The 16,917-nt window shown below is 34.0% G+C and overlaps 1 protein-coding gene across 1 annotated transcript; it reads left to right on the forward strand.

The window, feature by feature from the left end:
* The first annotated feature begins 15,579 nt into the window (after positions 1 to 15,579).
* LOC145636657 (uncharacterized) lies at positions 15,580 to 16,659 on the forward strand. Its single transcript, XM_081688222.1, has 3 exons — positions 15,580 to 15,706; positions 15,840 to 16,138; positions 16,240 to 16,659. The coding sequence occupies exons 1-3, from the start codon at positions 15,580 to 15,582 to the stop codon at positions 16,657 to 16,659; spliced, it is 846 nt and encodes a 281-aa protein (XP_081544348.1).
* Positions 16,660 to 16,917: the final 258 nt, after the last annotated feature.

The following is a 16,917-nucleotide window of genomic DNA, read 5'->3' on the forward strand; positions in this document are numbered from 1 at the left end:
TATGAATCTCGTTGTCGGGCGAATGAATATGGTTTTATTCCCGTCTCCTTTTCTTCACTTGAGGAATTAGAAAAGGAAGCTGTAGCATTGCTGAATCGGATTCAGAGGTTCTCGACGACGTAAGACATTATGGCTTGTGCGGCAGCTCATATTTTCACTAAGGTAGGTTTTGTTATAGCTAGAGGAGTGGGAGCCCAGATTGTATCTCGGCTTCCCACTAATTTATTGTAGGTTGTATGACTATTGTTTTTGAGAAATAATAATAATAATAATAATAATAATAATAATAATAATAATAATAATAATAATAATAATAATAATAATAATAATAATAATAATAATAATAATAGCTCGAGGAGTGGGGGCCCAGATTGTGTCTCAGCTTCCCACTAATTTTTTGTAGGTGTATGACTTTGTCTGTTTTTGAGATATAATAATAATAATAATAATAATAATAATAATAATAATAATAATAATAATAATAATAATAATAATAATAATAATAATAATAATAATAATAAATAATAAAAAAATAAAAAAAAATAAAAAAAATAAATCTGCTCTGCTCTACTGAAATCTGCTACGTTGATCCCTTTTCTGCTGCTCAGAATCTCAAAAAAATAGGGTCTTAGTGTATTTTTTAGGTTGGAAATAGATTTGGTTAAATCATTATCGTTATCAAATATTTGATCAATAATAGACATTTGATAACAATTATCTTTACCTGAAGGTAAGGGATTCCACCCATTTGTTACTAATCTAAAACCTATGTTAACTAATACCTTACCCTCTTCAAACACAAATGGTTTCCTTTCCATAATTCAACCAAAGAAATGAAAATAAATTTAATACTACTAGAGTACTAGTAACATGATTCCCTTATTTATTTCCTTTTCACTTCCTTTCCATTATTCTAACCAAGCGCCTCCTAAAAGCTAAAAGATCAGCCATTGATGTTTATGTAGGGGTGTGTAATATTTGGATTACAAGATTTAAAGCCGATGTTTCTATTTAATTCAAATTGAATTATTAAGGGTTCGTTTGGCATCACTGTGGTTTTCTGTTTTTTAGTTTTTTGTGTTTTAAAACCATATAAAATATGTCACATAACGAGTCAAAAATTATTCAAATTTATTAAAATCATGATAATTTTGAAAACTGGCAACAGAAAAGTGGAAACACCTTTTTCTTGTTTCCTGTTTTTGGTTTTTAGTTTTCAAAAAAACCGAAAACTGAAAACAAAAAACGATGCCAAACAAGCCCTAAGTTGATGAATTTTATTTGAAATTTACACTGAATTGAATTAAACGGGATTGGATTGAATTTTTTTGGAAATTGGGTTCTTTAATTAGATTGGTATCATTGGTTTCTTGAACTTATGTGGAACCAAAAAATAGAATTAACTGAAATATGAATGGGTGTGTTTATAAATACTTCCTTTGTATGTTAAAACTTTCCCCATTTCCAGACACGGTCTTTTATGATGAATAATGAAAATTATTATTTTGCAATGAAAATGAGATTCGTTGAAGAATAAAAAAATCTTTTAAAAAAAAGTCAAAATAAGTATAAGTGGGTAGGATATGCAATATGAAAAATAATTTTTTCTAAAAACTACCTAATAAAACCTAAAATTTGTGAGAAACTACTTAATAAAAAAAAATGTTATTGTAAGAAACCACCTAATAAAAGGTAAAATGTTGTAAGATACTAGCTTTGGCCGATTTTCCATTATTGATTGAATTTTACGACGTTGATCCACCTTAAAACACCCCGACACCACCGTGAGGTTTGGTTTTCAAGGTGGTAAAGTTATTTTCGGGGTGGTTGGAGGATATTACGAGTCGGTGAGCGTAGGTTAGTGTTTCGGGATGGTGGTTTTTGGGGTTAGATGTGGTGGTTTTGAGGTTGAAAGGTGGTCTAGGTGTGGTGGAGGCGATTTCAAGCAAATTGTATTAGTTTTGAGAATGAAAGTGAAAGTGGTGGTTTATAGAGTGTTTTGAGGTCGGTCAACAGTGAAATCCGGTGTAGGTAGGTACGTAGTATTTTACAACATTTTATCTTTTCTTATTAGGTAGTTTTTACAACATTTTACCTTTATTAAGTAATTTATTACAACATTTTTTTATTAGATACTTCCTCACTAAATCTAGCTGAGTTTTATGAGGTTTTTTTTACAAAAAATCTTATGAAAAATATTAAAATATGATATGAAAAAACCACCAATGGAGAAGAAAATAGTTAAAGATTCCAAAAAAAAAAAGGAAATGGAGAAATAATAAAATATGGTCGTAAAAGGAAGTGGAGCAAGTAATAAAAACGAAAGGAGTATAAGGATTGTTCTCACATAGTTACGCTTTGCAATCTAATGTCTTAGCCTTCTAAGTACAAGGTAGGGGTGAGCATGAGACGGGTACCCGTACCCTTATACTAATGATTCGGGTACCTGATAACCAATATCACTAAATGTGATAACTATAAACTGAACCGATAAGTTTGGGTACCTAGATTTCGGGTTCGAATCGGTTATCGGGTACCCGATGAAGTATCCAATAATGATAATTAGATTTAATAGTGTAGTTATTATAATATCATTTAACATAAATTAACAACAATACCACGTGATCTTGACCAAATTATTAATAATATTACTAAGGAAAAATTGATGAGAATAATCCCACCTTTTGAGCATCGGAGATTAATAATCCCACCTTTGGGATTCTTTTTAATAATCTCATCTTTGATATCAATCCATTTTAAATAGTCCCAACCGGTCAAGTAACCTGTTATAACAAGTTACTTGACACGTGGTGGCTTATGATTGGTCAAAAAAAATAAAAAAAAAATAAAATTTTAAAAAAGTTAAATATTTTATAAGGAAAAAATAAATAAAAATAAAACCACCCACCACCCACCAGTTACCCAGGCCACCACCAGCCCCACAACTCCGGCACCCAGCCTCCGACCACAGCTCCTGCTCCGGCTTCGTGTCGCGACTCACCCCTACCCTTGTAAACCCAGCTCCGCAACAAAAGCAAAGCGAGCCACCACCAGCCCCTTCCCCTCGAAAACCCCTTTCGATCCCGTCGCGATCCCAACCCCTCACCGTCCTCCATCCCTTTTCCGGTCGCGTCAGCCTTCCCTATCCCCCATTCCGACCTCTCCGTCCTCCCCTGATCTCGATTCACGCCATTTTCGAAGGGGTTGAGATTTTTCGAAGGGGTTAATTGGTTTGGTGGGCGGCGATTTTTCGAAGGGCATTTGGGGTTAGGCTAGCTGGGTTTGGTTCCTAGTCGGCGTAGTGTCGCGGTGGTGTCTTGGTGGCGGTGGTTTCGGGCTGGATGGGGCGATGGTTTCGGGCTGGGTTTTGGTGGTGTGTGGGGATGGTGGTGGCTGAAACTTAGTTGGTGGTGGTGGTGGCTGAAACTTAGTTGGTGGTGGTGGTGGGTTTTTTTATTTGATTTTACTTTTTTTAATGTTTTTTTTTTTGGACAAATCAAATTGTTACACGTGTAAAATAAACTTAAATAAAAAAAATACCTCTTCAACCGGTTACTGGTCAACTGGGACTATTTTCAACAGACTGATATCAAAGGTGGGATTATTAAAAAGAATCCCAAAGGTGGGATTATTAATCTACGACGCTCAAAAGGTGGGATTATACCTATCAATTTTTCCTAGTATTAATCATTAATATTATAAAATGGTTATGAAGTAAAGTAAGAGTTTAGATTATGGAAAAATGGATTTAAGTAGGAAAAAGAACCAAAGTTGCTTATCGAATTGGATCGGGTAACCGTTAATTTTAACATGGTACCTAATAACCATACCCGATAACAAATTATCAGAACGGGTACCCGAACCGTTATGTTTATCGGATCAGGTACCCTAATATTCGAAACGGTTACGGATCAGGTTTTCGGTTTTTTGGGTAGTTTTACTCAGCCTTAAGTACAATCTATTTATTTAATTGACTTGGACTATTACATTATGATTTCAATACTTGACATTTATTATGGGTTTGGACAAAATTTATTTTGATAATGCATTTTTAATTGTAAATCGCATTTTTAGTTTTTATAATAATCGCATTAGTTTGTTTCCTTGAAAAATAAAATCACATTAGTTAGGCTCTAATTAAATTATTAGGGACATTCTCATTGGTGAACTCCAATTACTTAATTTTACAAGTGGTAAACATTTTTAAAATTAATTATCAATGGTAAACCCCAAATAGAATGAATAATCAATTGGTTACCTTAATAATGATTTAATCTAATTATTTAACTATAGCTAGGTTTTTTTTTTTTTTGTAACAATAACATTTAACTATAGTTAGGTTTTTAATCATTTTTTTAACAATTATACTAAAATAAATTTTAAAAAAAAATAACCACCCCTTCCCCCACCAACTGCCCCGCCCCTCCACCTCCTATCGGTGGCCGACACCCCTACCCAACCATCGGCACCGACGACTCTACTTCTCTCCCTTTCCCCCAGTTTTTCGGCCCCCGAAACCCTTTAATTAAACCCATTCGAAACCACCCTAAAACCCGAAACCACCCTAAAATCCGAAACCCTAGAAAACGGGTAGAACAAAAATCAGGGAGGTTTCAGATTTTAGAATGGTTTCAGGGGGGTGATTAGGGTTTTGGGTGTCCGAAAAACAGGGGAGGGGTAATTTCGGGGAAGGGATGGGGCGGATTTTGGGGTGGTTTGGGATAGAGGTGGGTGTCGGATTGGGGAGAAATGGAGAAGGGGTGGGTGGGCAGCAAGAATGGGGAATGGGGGAGTTCGGGTGTTCGTCAGCCGAGGGTGGGGAGTTCGGGTGTTCGCCGGCCGAGGGTGGGGAATTTCGTGCGTCGCCGGCGGGGGCCTAGCCGCCAGCAAAGGGGAGAGGCTGCTGGTTAGGTGGGGGAGGGGTTTGGTTTTTTTTTTTAAAAAAATATTTTATAATAATTTAATTATTAAAAAAAAAAAAAAAACTAACTATAGTTAAATATTTTTATTAAAATAACACTTATCAATGATAAGCAATAATTTAGGTTTACCATTGATAATAAAAATTAAAAACGTTTACCACTTGGAAAATGAAAAATTAGAGTTCACCAAAGAGAATTTCCCTAAAAAAATTTCAATGTATTTTATTTCATATATTGGTATCAAATTTTTAGAATCGAATTTAATTTGGATTAGATTTGGTAAGAAATTTGAATCGGATTAGATTAAATTTTATTTCGAATGGGATTAAATTTGCCCAAAATCCAAAACAAAACCAAATGTACACCCATACGGTCCAACGTTTATTACAAAATTGGTGTGAATACTCCCTTTAATATACTTCGAAATTAGAGTAGAGTTCTCGAATTCTCATTTTGGCAGATAATAACTAAACTTTAACCAAAATTTCAGCTTTATCCCTTAACTTTAAATGCCTCATAGTGTTCAGTCCTTTAAAGAGAATGAAAACCTTGTAAACTTACTGAAATCGCTATTATTTATTTATTTATTTATTTTTCAATCCACTCATTTACATTAAGGCTATGTTTAGATAACAAAAAATGGAGGGAAAGGAAGGGAAGGGAAATGGAGGGAGACAAACTTCCTTGTTTGGATAGTATGTTGGGGGAGGGAGGGATCCATTTTCCCTCCTCCTTTAATAAAGACCATCCCTTTAAAATTGGAGAGATTTGAAGGAAAAATGGAGCTCATCATTTCCTCCACTTTCCCTTCCTTCCCCTTCCTCCTATTTCCCTCCCTTCCATTTCCTTTCTAAATTCTTATCCAAACATAGCATAAGTGCCTCCCAAAAATAAAGGTATTTGAAAAACTTTATGTCTTTTACGAGCAAAAGGAGATTTTGGGATCAATTCTCACCCCTGCTATTATGGCTCTGCAAATACCCAAAAAAGAGGAAAAAAAAACAAATAAATAATTTGAATTATAGTGTTTAAACTAATATATTTGTCTGCAAAATGCATATACAAATACTCTTAATTTAATTTATGTCATGTTTTAATTTCTCTTAGTTATTGCCAAGTCTTACAGTTGTTGGCTAATTATAGAACTTTGTCCTTATAATAATTGCGAGTGTGATTGTGAGTACACTTGAGAAGGGAAATTGAAGATGGTCTATTTAGTATTTATGTTGTGTAGAAAATAAGGTTGCACAACAAAGTGGAACACACATCAACACATGCTTTATAGCTAAATACTCTTCTAATCTACGTTTTTTTTTTTCAAAGTTATTATCAATATTGCCTATAGCAATAATATAGAACTGATATATGTATTGTAGCCTTGTAGCCATGTAGACCGCTATCTAACACCCTTCTAAGTTACTAACACATGTCTAGTGTAAACTCTTCTTACAAATTGCGGGAACACTATTTTACTATCATAAGTTGGTCCTTTAGCATGATCAAATAAGAATGAGTTGATGTATCTATTTTAAATACTTCCTACGTTCTTTTATTATCGCACCATATAGGTTAGAGACAATGTTTTTGGGTAGTGAAAAAAAGGTGAAGTGAAAAGGGTAAAAGTACTACATTAACCATATGATGTAAGCATAAACTAAATGATCAAATGTTAAAAGTAAGGGTATATTGGGGTTTTGCAGCGTGAACATAGTCATTTTGTTTCATTAAATGGATAAAGTGCAATATTTGTGAAACTTCCTTATAAAGCAGGTGGTGCAATAATTTAAAAATGGAGGAAGTAAATTACATTCCCCATCTCGAGTTCATATTTCTGCTTAAGAGCTCTTTGGAGTGATTTTTTTTTTTTATATATACCAATGCGTGTTTTATACTTTTTTGTAGTTTGGTGTATGTATTTTTGTAGGCATATCAAGCCACTGCAAAGCGTTAAAAATGGATCACGTTATATGACTAAATTGTTCGAAAACCCAAGGGAATCAAGATCCAAGGTTTTGCAATACTTTGACCAGAAGGCCAACAATCAAGCTTAATATATAGCTATGCTAATGAAAAAGGCCCAATAAAATCAATCCCAAAGGACCAAAGTTAAGGGCCTAAAGATTTAGTTAAAATGCCTTAGAAAGATAGTTTGAGCACGATCAAATACACCAAAGACCGATCGAGCGAGCTCTCACCAAGAAGATTGTTGTCAACAACTGGGGCCGATTGGTGTAATACCCCGTATTTTTATACATATTTTATTTAAAATAAGTATTTTGAGAAGTATTTAAATAAATTGAAATGTTTTATTTAAAGTATTTTAATTATTCATTTTAAGAAGTATAGAAATATTTTATAAAAGGAAAGTTTATTTAATTAATTATTTTATTTAAGTTAGGGTTTAATTTAAGAAAGTTTTATTTTAGTAAAGTTTTATTAGGGAAGGGATTAGGAAAGATTAAAAAGGGAAAGTTTAGGAAGAAGGGTTTCTAGAGAAGAGGTATAAATATTCAACATTTGAGGCAAATCAAACTTTGCCCAGAGTGGAGAAAACCTAAGGTAAACTTATTTCCCTTTCTCCTTATTTTTCTTTTTCTTTCGTTTTCCCCTTCCCCTTCTCGGCCCTCACCCTCTTCGCCGGCCACCACCACCACCACAAGTGGGCCTTCGGCCACCAGCCGCCGGTAGTAGGCAGCCACCAGCGCTGGCAGCAGCCGACAATGGATGTCGGCTGCCCGATTTTGTGAGTTTTGTGAGTTGATTATGATGTTTGATTATGATTGTGAGTTGATTATGATGTTTGATTATGATTGTGAGTTGATTATGATGTTTGATTATGAGTATCATGTAAATTAATTTTTCAGATTTTATTTTTAATTGAAAAGCCCCAATTTTTGAAACCCTAAATTCTTGAATTATTAATTATTGAAGGATTATGATATACAATGGTTTAAACCTTTGATTTAAGTGTTTTAAGGCCTAATTAAAACAAGTTTTCATTAAATTATAATGCTGGATTTTTTGGTAGTGCATTAAAAATCAAGTTTCTGTAAGGAATTTTAATTACCCATTAATTGGGATTAAAGTATGGTGTTTTAAACATAATTTTAGCTTATTTTAATTAAATTATGAGGGGTTTAATAATGTATATATTGCTGGAAATTTGTGTAGAGAGGATTTTAATACTCTTCTATGATTTTAAATTGTAGGAGACTTCGAAGTGAGTGATTTCTATTAGTTATGGTGATTTTAAGATCGTATACAAGGTACGTTCTCGTACTTAACATGATTTTATTGATTTAGTAGCTAGCATGCTAAATGTGTTTAATTGATTACAAGTAGTATCATGCTAGAATTGGAATAAAAATTATGATTTGGTTGTTATTGGTGATTGAATTATGAAGCATGATTTATTTGTGATGGATAAATGGATGGAAAATTATAGTTTGAAATATTGTTTATGAACCACACTTTTATTTATAACATGTAAGAGAGCATGTTTAATTAAACTAAATGTTTAATTTGGCTTGGAATATTAAAAGGGAATTTTATTATGGTTCATATAATTTTTATTGATGCTTTAGGCATGGGGAAGGAGCTATATAAGTGTCTAAGAACACGAGGAATAAATTATGTTGGTGCCTTAGTGCACTTAAGGTGTTTTTAACACCGAGGGATAGGATTTGTGGCGCTTTATGCGTTTAAGGTGTCATTGGCATCAAGGTAGATTTAAAAAGGGTTCAACATTAAATATTATGTGGTCACTAATTATTCAAGAATTAAACTAGTATGCTTGATTGTTTGAATAATTATTGTTGATTGAATGATTATGGTTTGAGAGTTATCACCAAGTTTAATAATATGTAAATAATGTAAAGTGAAAGAGATTACGCACCAAAACTCTTGGAACGTATATACCTTGAGTATGAACATATGGGGGGAGTTATGGGGTTTTATATTTAACCATAACTTCTAATGGAGTACAAGACACTGTACATTCCTTTTATTATTATATTGCGCAGGAATTCCGCCACTTACGAGTGGTTATTGAAGCTGGCACAGTTAACTCCCGTGTCAGTAACCTCAATTTATTTGGGATGGTTAGTTGGAAAACCCGTTCGATGCGTAATCAACGCTAAATAAATTATGTAGTTGTCTAGTTGAGAAGTTTCGTTGAATGTTGTATGCTTGAAAAACAGGTGCAGCAAGGTAAGTTGGGTGTTGATAGGTAATTGCATGTTAGTGTGTTGATTACGCTTATGTACTCAGCTTTGTTGATTATGTGTTTTGTGTGTTTGTTGGCCTTGTCTTTATCTTGGCCTTATGATGACCCATTTTTAATGGAGAGTAGTGGAAACAAGTAGAGAGAAACTTTTCAGGTGATGAAGCATATTCATGAATGGGCATGAGTGAAGAGTGAATCAATATGCTAGTTTCCATAAGTATATGATGTGTTAATGCTTTAAATATTTATGATATTATTATGCATGACTAACGCAAAAGTTTTGAAGTTGGTTTGGTTTTAATAAGGGCCTATAATGGTTCCAAGTTATAGGTTGATTTTATTTTACTTCGTTTGACTTTGGTTTGACTTTACTTTCGTTGGTTGACCTTTCAATTTGAATTGTTTTAAACGGTTTTGAAATTAGTCTTCCGTTGTGTGTCTTTGATAGTTGCCTTAGCCGTTTTACGGTGGCGGTCATATCTTAGATGTTCCTATTTAAAGTTTTAAACAGGGCAAAATAGGTATTTTAAAAGGAAGGAATTTCTAGGGTGTTATAATCGGGCAATCCTAAGCCTAATCAGGCGCGTGCGTTTTCCAGCTTTGAATTTATAAATTTGACTCTTAATTAATTTTAGGATGATCTATAAACATAATTAACCTGTTTTAGGGAAGCTTTAAGAATGTTTTTTTCATTGGTTTTAAATCCAGAATTTTTTAGTGGGGGTTTTCTTTTAGTAAATTCATACTTTGTTACATTAAAGCTTTCAATTTAATCACAAGTTCTGATTTTTGTTAAATCGGTATTGATTCTTTATTTTAATTTATTGGTCTTGATTTTATCATGTTTGATTAAATTGCTTTGATTTGGTTTAATTTGTTTCGCTTTAATTATGTGTAAGCTCGTTGTTTCATAATAGTAGAGGTGATAAAAAAAAATCAGGTTGGATTAGGCCTTAACATCATATCTCGTGTCCAAACCCGCAAAAATGTATCAAGCTTTTCGCGCCGAGTTCGGGTTTTAACAAAAAAAAAATGCGATTTTAAGCTTGCCCAAACCTGCCTTATTTCTAGGTCGGATTGGGTTGGGCCAATGTTAATCACCTCTATATAATAAGGCTAAATAAGATTTATGAATGCTTATGGGATAAATGTTTTTTTGAATTGATTTATTATCACTATCTTAGCAATACGCATATTTAATCTATCATGCTTATTGAGACCGAGTTGAAGCGTCTGATAGACCAAAGTCGTGTCACATAATAAAAATAATTCTTAAACCACTAACTAAAATACATAGTGAACTAGGGTCTAATTCACATAGAAACAATGCTCTTTTACTTCTAATTAATTATTAGAATTTTAATTATCAAGAATGATTTTGTGATAAATTATATTATACCAAGATTTTAAAATAAGTTTACAAATCAATAATAAAAGACATAGGATATAAGTTCACCCATGAACAATAATAAGGGATAAATACACACATTCAACAATCAATAATGAAATGGATTAGATTAACATGATCTCTCAAATCGGTATTAATTATATAATAAAAAAAATAATTTCTCCCCATTTATTAAGATCCAACTGTACCTATTGAAACTAGCCTTAATATCAAGTTTACATATCAATCTTGATTATTAAGTCAATATTGCAAAACTATCACAATAAAACTTGTGCAAGTTTTATTGAAAATAAATAAAACAATCAATAGGAATAATAATCCTAAGAAAAAAGCATAAGAGGGTAATTGAAAGCAATTCCTAAATAAAAGACGAAAAGCTATAAAATCCCTAACTAAAAATTGAAGAAAAAGAAAAGTTATTAACAAACAAGCTAAACTCCTTAATAAAAGTGTAACTAAAAGCCAAATATAAGCTAGAGGTGATCAAGATGGATACGATCGATGTTAGGTGCACGGGCTATGGACATTAAAATTCGGCTTGAAGTCTTGTTGGGCCATGCTTGGTCTTAAATTTTTTTTGGCAGGCCATAGACAACCATTACGATAAGCAATAAAGAAGACCGATGAGCCAATGAGGTGAGTTGGTGATAGTTGCAAACTAGCTAGTAATTGGTAACAATCTTAGGAAGAAGATGATATGGGCAAATAAAGAAGGTGGATACCTGGGCAAAGCAAGAAAATGAAGCTAAGATCTTAGGAAGATGAAGTGGAAGAAGATCTAACATCTTAGGATTAAGAGCTTGAGACTGGAGGTGGCAGGGTTGAATGTGAGTGACAGGCGGAAGTTATTCAATTCTTTTAGGGTTTGTGTCAACAAACGAAAGGTTGAGATAAGACTTTTTTTTTTTTCCTTTTCTTAATAAAACAAAGGGAATTCCCATTAGTTCCACTCTAGAATTGAATTTTCTTGGTAGTAAACTTTTAACTTTTTGTCTTTCCACTTGTACCCAGTTTAGTCTTTTTTCAGCCGTGATTAATTAACGTCGTTAACTAATTAAGGAAAATACTATAACACCTTTTTAAACATCTAATGTCTCGATTTGCGTTACAAAAATTATTCGGTTAAGGTGTTGGGGGTCAATTTATTCCTTAAGATACCAAATTAACCTCAAAATTAGCAACAAAAAAAAAAAGGTAAATGTCTTATATGTGTGTAAAAAATATCTCAATTTACTTGTCGTTATTTTTTACATGCTAATAATTGCTCAGCTAAGGTATTAGGATCTTTTTGGGACCATCTTGGGTCTATACAGTGCTTAAATTAGGCGGAAAAAATTATATTTGCGTGTCTAAAACTGTTAAGCGATTTTCATAGATAATGGTAAAACAAATTCTCTACGCACTGTCGCGTCATCAATTTATAAAACTAAACTGCTGTTTGTATTTTTCACCACGGCATGCACACGAGTAGGGTCAATCAATCCCAAAAAAATTAACATTCGAAACTCTTTAATACAAAAAAAAATTGAAAAAAAATTGCTCGCTCAGTCGTTATATTGTTGTGGTGCGCACACCACGAGTTCTGCTACCACCACTCAACGCATCCATCTTCTACCGATTTTGGGCTCCGGCTACCATGCACCTTAACTGATTCCATGGTAATCGGAGCCCAAAACCGATTACCGTGCCCGGTAACCATTTTGGGCTACGGTTGGTACGGTTGCCAGGAAAAAAAACCAACAGCTTCCCGCCAAAGAGGGAAGGTGGTGGGTTGTCTTTGTGGGGGATGTGGTGGGTCGCCGTCAGGGTGGTGGTGGTGTTAGTCGTCAATTAGGGTGGTGGTGTTAAGGTGTTAGTGATTGATGGTGAGAAGGAAGATAGTGGTGAAGTACTATGGCCTATGGGCATGGTTGTTCATTCACACTAAATGTTGGCAGTTTTGATCATTTTAGATGGCGATATTTAACACCCTATGGATTTTTCTATGGAAATCGTTAGGGGTGCTCATAAATCGGCCAGGACCGAAAAATGGACCGGGCCACCTCGGACCGACCCCAAACCGAATTAATCAGTCCGGTCTTCGGGTCTAGAAATTTGTTTTTCCGATCTTCGGTCTAGTCCAATTCAAAACCCTATTAAAACCGGTCTTGGACCGGACTGATTTTTTTTTTTATTAAAAATATGTGTTAAACCTTAAAAAATGGTTAAGATTATCCTTAATAAGCTTAGAAAACTTTAAATTTATGAGATTTTTTGTACTAAATATACAAACAAAAAAAAAAGACGTTAAAGTGTAGATTTTCCTTTACTTTCTTCGAGTTTTCCATAAAATTAATTAACAAATTATAATTCTTTTTAAAAAAATTCTTAAATCGGTCCAAAGCAGTTCGGTACGGGTTTTGGACCGATTCTGTCGGTCCGGTCCAGGTTTGGTCCTAGCTTAATCGGTCTATATTTTTTCCCAAATCAAGCTAGTAACTTAAAATATTAGAGCATCAGCAACGGGGAGGATTACTCTCCTTTTAGCCATCCTTTTTTGTACTTTTGTTGTTCCTCTTGAATGATGAAGTATGTAAAAGGATACTCTCTTGGGCAGTACACTAGTACTTCTTTTCTGTGGAAAGTAAATGTTGTCTCGTCCCGTGTGCAAAAGCAAACAACAGAAAAAGAAAAAAAAAAGGAAAAAGTAGCCGTTGGAGGAAAAATGCCAAACCAACGTGATAAACCAACGGTCAAATGCAAACATGAACAAGTTATCTTGTGACACTTGTCACAACGAGAGTGGTCACGTATTTTTGTGACTTAAATATTTATAACGGCTATAACTTGTTAACGGTAACTTATTTCAGAAAACCAAAAACACCAATGGTCATAAAAAAAATTTCTGTATAAAATGAGTATAATTTTCCCATATTTTCACACACTTTCATTTTTTTCATTTTTCCCCATTAATCTTATCTATTGTTGAAAACATCTAATATCACTCAAACAAAATTTTTTCCACTAATTTCACTTCCAATTTCAAATACCCTTCATATGGATCGTAATAATTCAAATTACGGGAATAATATGAATTTTCCAAATAATCCAAACTTTTAATATAATCAAAATAATCCTCCTTTTGACCCAAATTTATTGAGTAATCCGAATTTTCAAGCTGTTTTGCAATGGTTTAATAGTCAATCAAGACCAATAAATGTCAATAATATTCCACAATGTCAACCTCATTTCCCTTTTCCTCAAAGTAGCTCGCCATCTCAACAATCTCTTGATAATATGACGGGTTTTCCCATTTCTGAACATTTCACTCAGAACATGGATCAATCACCGGGAGGTTTTGGTGGTAGCAATGCAACTCCAATAGAGGAGAGTGGTGATGAACATGTGGAACAATTAGTGGGGGCGCAACATCTAGAAGACATTAACGATGTTGATGTCGAAATTGTTTCCGAACAAAATGTCAACACCACCGGACAAAGGAAAAACCAATCATGGGGCATAGCTGAAGACAAAGCACTTGTATCGGCCTACATAAACGCAGGGGGTGACGTAGTGAGAGGAACCAAGACAAAGAGAAGTGGGTTATGGGTTGACATCTATAACCGCTACGAACGTTCTAGAATGGAAAACCCCGATGAAATAAAGGTAAGAAACATTAAATCTATGCAAAATCGCTGAGATCATATAAATTCACATTGTAGTAAATGGGTAGATGCATATGAGTATCATTATCGAACCAAGGGTAGTGGTGAGACCGAGCAAAATTTGGAGAAATTTGCTCACAAAGATTACTACTCAACTAACAACAAGATGTTTTGTTTATTGCACTGTTTTGAGGAGTTGAGAAAATATCCGAAATGGGATCCATCTTTGGCCAAAGATCAATCGACTATGTTACCCGGTGGCCAACAAACGTCAACCGAAAGTGGGGGTAACGGTAAAAGATCACAACCTGATTCACCATCCGAGGTTGGAGGAAGAGGTAAAAGACCAGCTGGCATAAAACAAACAAAGATGAAAGGTAAAGCATCTACTACTTCAACTTCAAGTATAAATCTTGAAGCGTTAAACACAAATTTTAACGAAGTTGGTGATAAGTTGAATGATTTGGGTGGGCGACTTTCTGGATCAGTTGAAGGAAAGAGATGAAATTAAAAAGGCACAAGTTGAAGAAAAGAAAAGGCAAAAGGACGAGGCCATGAAGTTTAGAATGTTAGAAAGATAAATGTAGAAGCCCGTTCTTGATGAAGTTGAATTAGAAATGTATAAGAAACTTAGAGATGAATTCAGTAGTAGATTTTCGATTTGATTTAATTTACCTGATTGTACAGAGTAATCATGATTTGTTATTACGATTATGAGTTGTATGTTTTATTATTATTGTAACTTTGCAGAATTATTGTCAATGTACCTTTTTATTATGAATGTAATTTCTATGTATTAATATGAACGTTATGTTTACTAAATTGAGTTCAAGTCTGTTAATGTTACTTTATATTATTGTGATAATGTATAAGATTGCTACCCATGACATTTCATCTAACCAAAATCTTATCTTCTGACATCCTTTGTTTTATGACCACATATCATCATCTGAAATTTAATCTTCTGACTAACCTTATCGTTTTTTTTCTAGATAATTTATCAAATTGCTCCCATGACATTTCATCTAACCAAAATCTTATCTTTTGACATCCTTTGTTTTATGACCACATATCATCATCTGAAATCTAATCTTCTGACTAACCTTATCGTTTTTTGTCTAGATAATTTATCAAATTGCTCCCATGACATTTCATCTAACCAAAATCTTATCTTTTGACATCCTTTGTTTTATGACCACATATCCTTGGGAGTAATCTTATCATCTGACTAACCTTATCCTATTTTTATCTATAAAATTCATAATATTAATTACTCCCAATAACATTACATCTCTCAATATCAACCTTATATTCCCATTGGCATTTAAAAAAAAAAACCAAAACCTTCTATTTCAAATATTGTTTGGTAATAAACATAATATGAATTTCGATTCAAACTCTTCAAGTTCTTCTTCTTCGTCTTCAAGTTCAACTGATGATATTTATGATCAAATGGTCATGAATTTTATCAACGAGAGTCATCGATTACAAGTAATGCAAAATGCAGGTACTTGTAGCTGTAAACAATTCAGTACAGCAAAATGAACATAAACGTTAAAGAAAACGAAGAATAACTGTGCCGAGAAATCGTGAAGCAGCTCACGACAATTTAGTTTCAAATTATTTTAGTGACCAACCAGTATACGATGAAACCACATTTCGAAGGAGGTTTCGTATGCGAAGACCCCTTTTCCTTCGCATTGTCAACACATTAAGTGTAACTAACCGTTACTTCCAACAACACCCAGATGATACAATGCGTCTTGGTGCTTCACCCCTTCAGAAATGCACAACATCCATACGTATGTTAGCTTATGATTGTTCTGCTGATCAAGTAGATGAGTATCTGAAGCTCGATGAAAGCACTGCCAGAGAATGTCTTGCACAGTTTGTCGACGGAGTAATTGCCCAATTTGCAACTGAGTACCATCGCAAGCATGTTGGGCAGCATTGATTGCATGCATTGGGTCTGGAAAAATTGTCCAGCTGGATGGAAAGGAATGTATCAAGGAAGATCTAAAACGACTACTGTTATTTTAGAAGCGATTGCTTCTAGGGATTTATGGATTTGACACGCATGGATCCTGCAACGACATTAATGTACTTCAGCGTTCTCCGGTGTTTGATGATATAATAAATAATCGTGTTCCACAAGTTCTGTTCACTGTTAACGGAAATAATTACAACAAAGGATATTATCTCACAGATGGGATTTATCCAAAATGGTCGACATTCATAAACGCTATTGCAGTCCCACAAACCTTAAAGGATAAATTGTTCACTACACGTCAAGAGAGTGCTAGAAAGGATGTTGAGCGTGCATTTGGTGTGTTACAAGCTCGGTTTGCAATAATTAGGAAACCTGCTTTGGCATGGAGTGTAGAGTTGATGTGGAAAATCATGATGACTTGCATCATCATCCACATCATGATAGTTGAAGACGAGCGTGATACATATTAAAACTATAAAGACCCACTAGAATTCGCTCAAGAACAACCTGGAAATATGCCAGGGTCGTCCACAACCAGAAATGCAACAACATTTATAGTAACTCCTGGGCAGTATGATCCTGATAATTTTAGTAGATTGATAGCTTCAAGAGGGGAGATTCGCGATAGAGAAGTTCATGAGGCATTAAAGAACGACTTGGTTGAGCATTTATGGGCAAGGTCAAGGAGCTCGGTCGAAAATTAGCATTTTAATAATTTTAAATTATGT

This window comes from Chenopodium album, chromosome 6 (genome assembly GCF_948465745.1).
Source record: "Chenopodium album chromosome 6, dcCheAlbu1.1, whole genome shotgun sequence".
NCBI lineage: Eukaryota > Viridiplantae > Streptophyta > Magnoliopsida > Caryophyllales > Amaranthaceae > Chenopodium > Chenopodium album.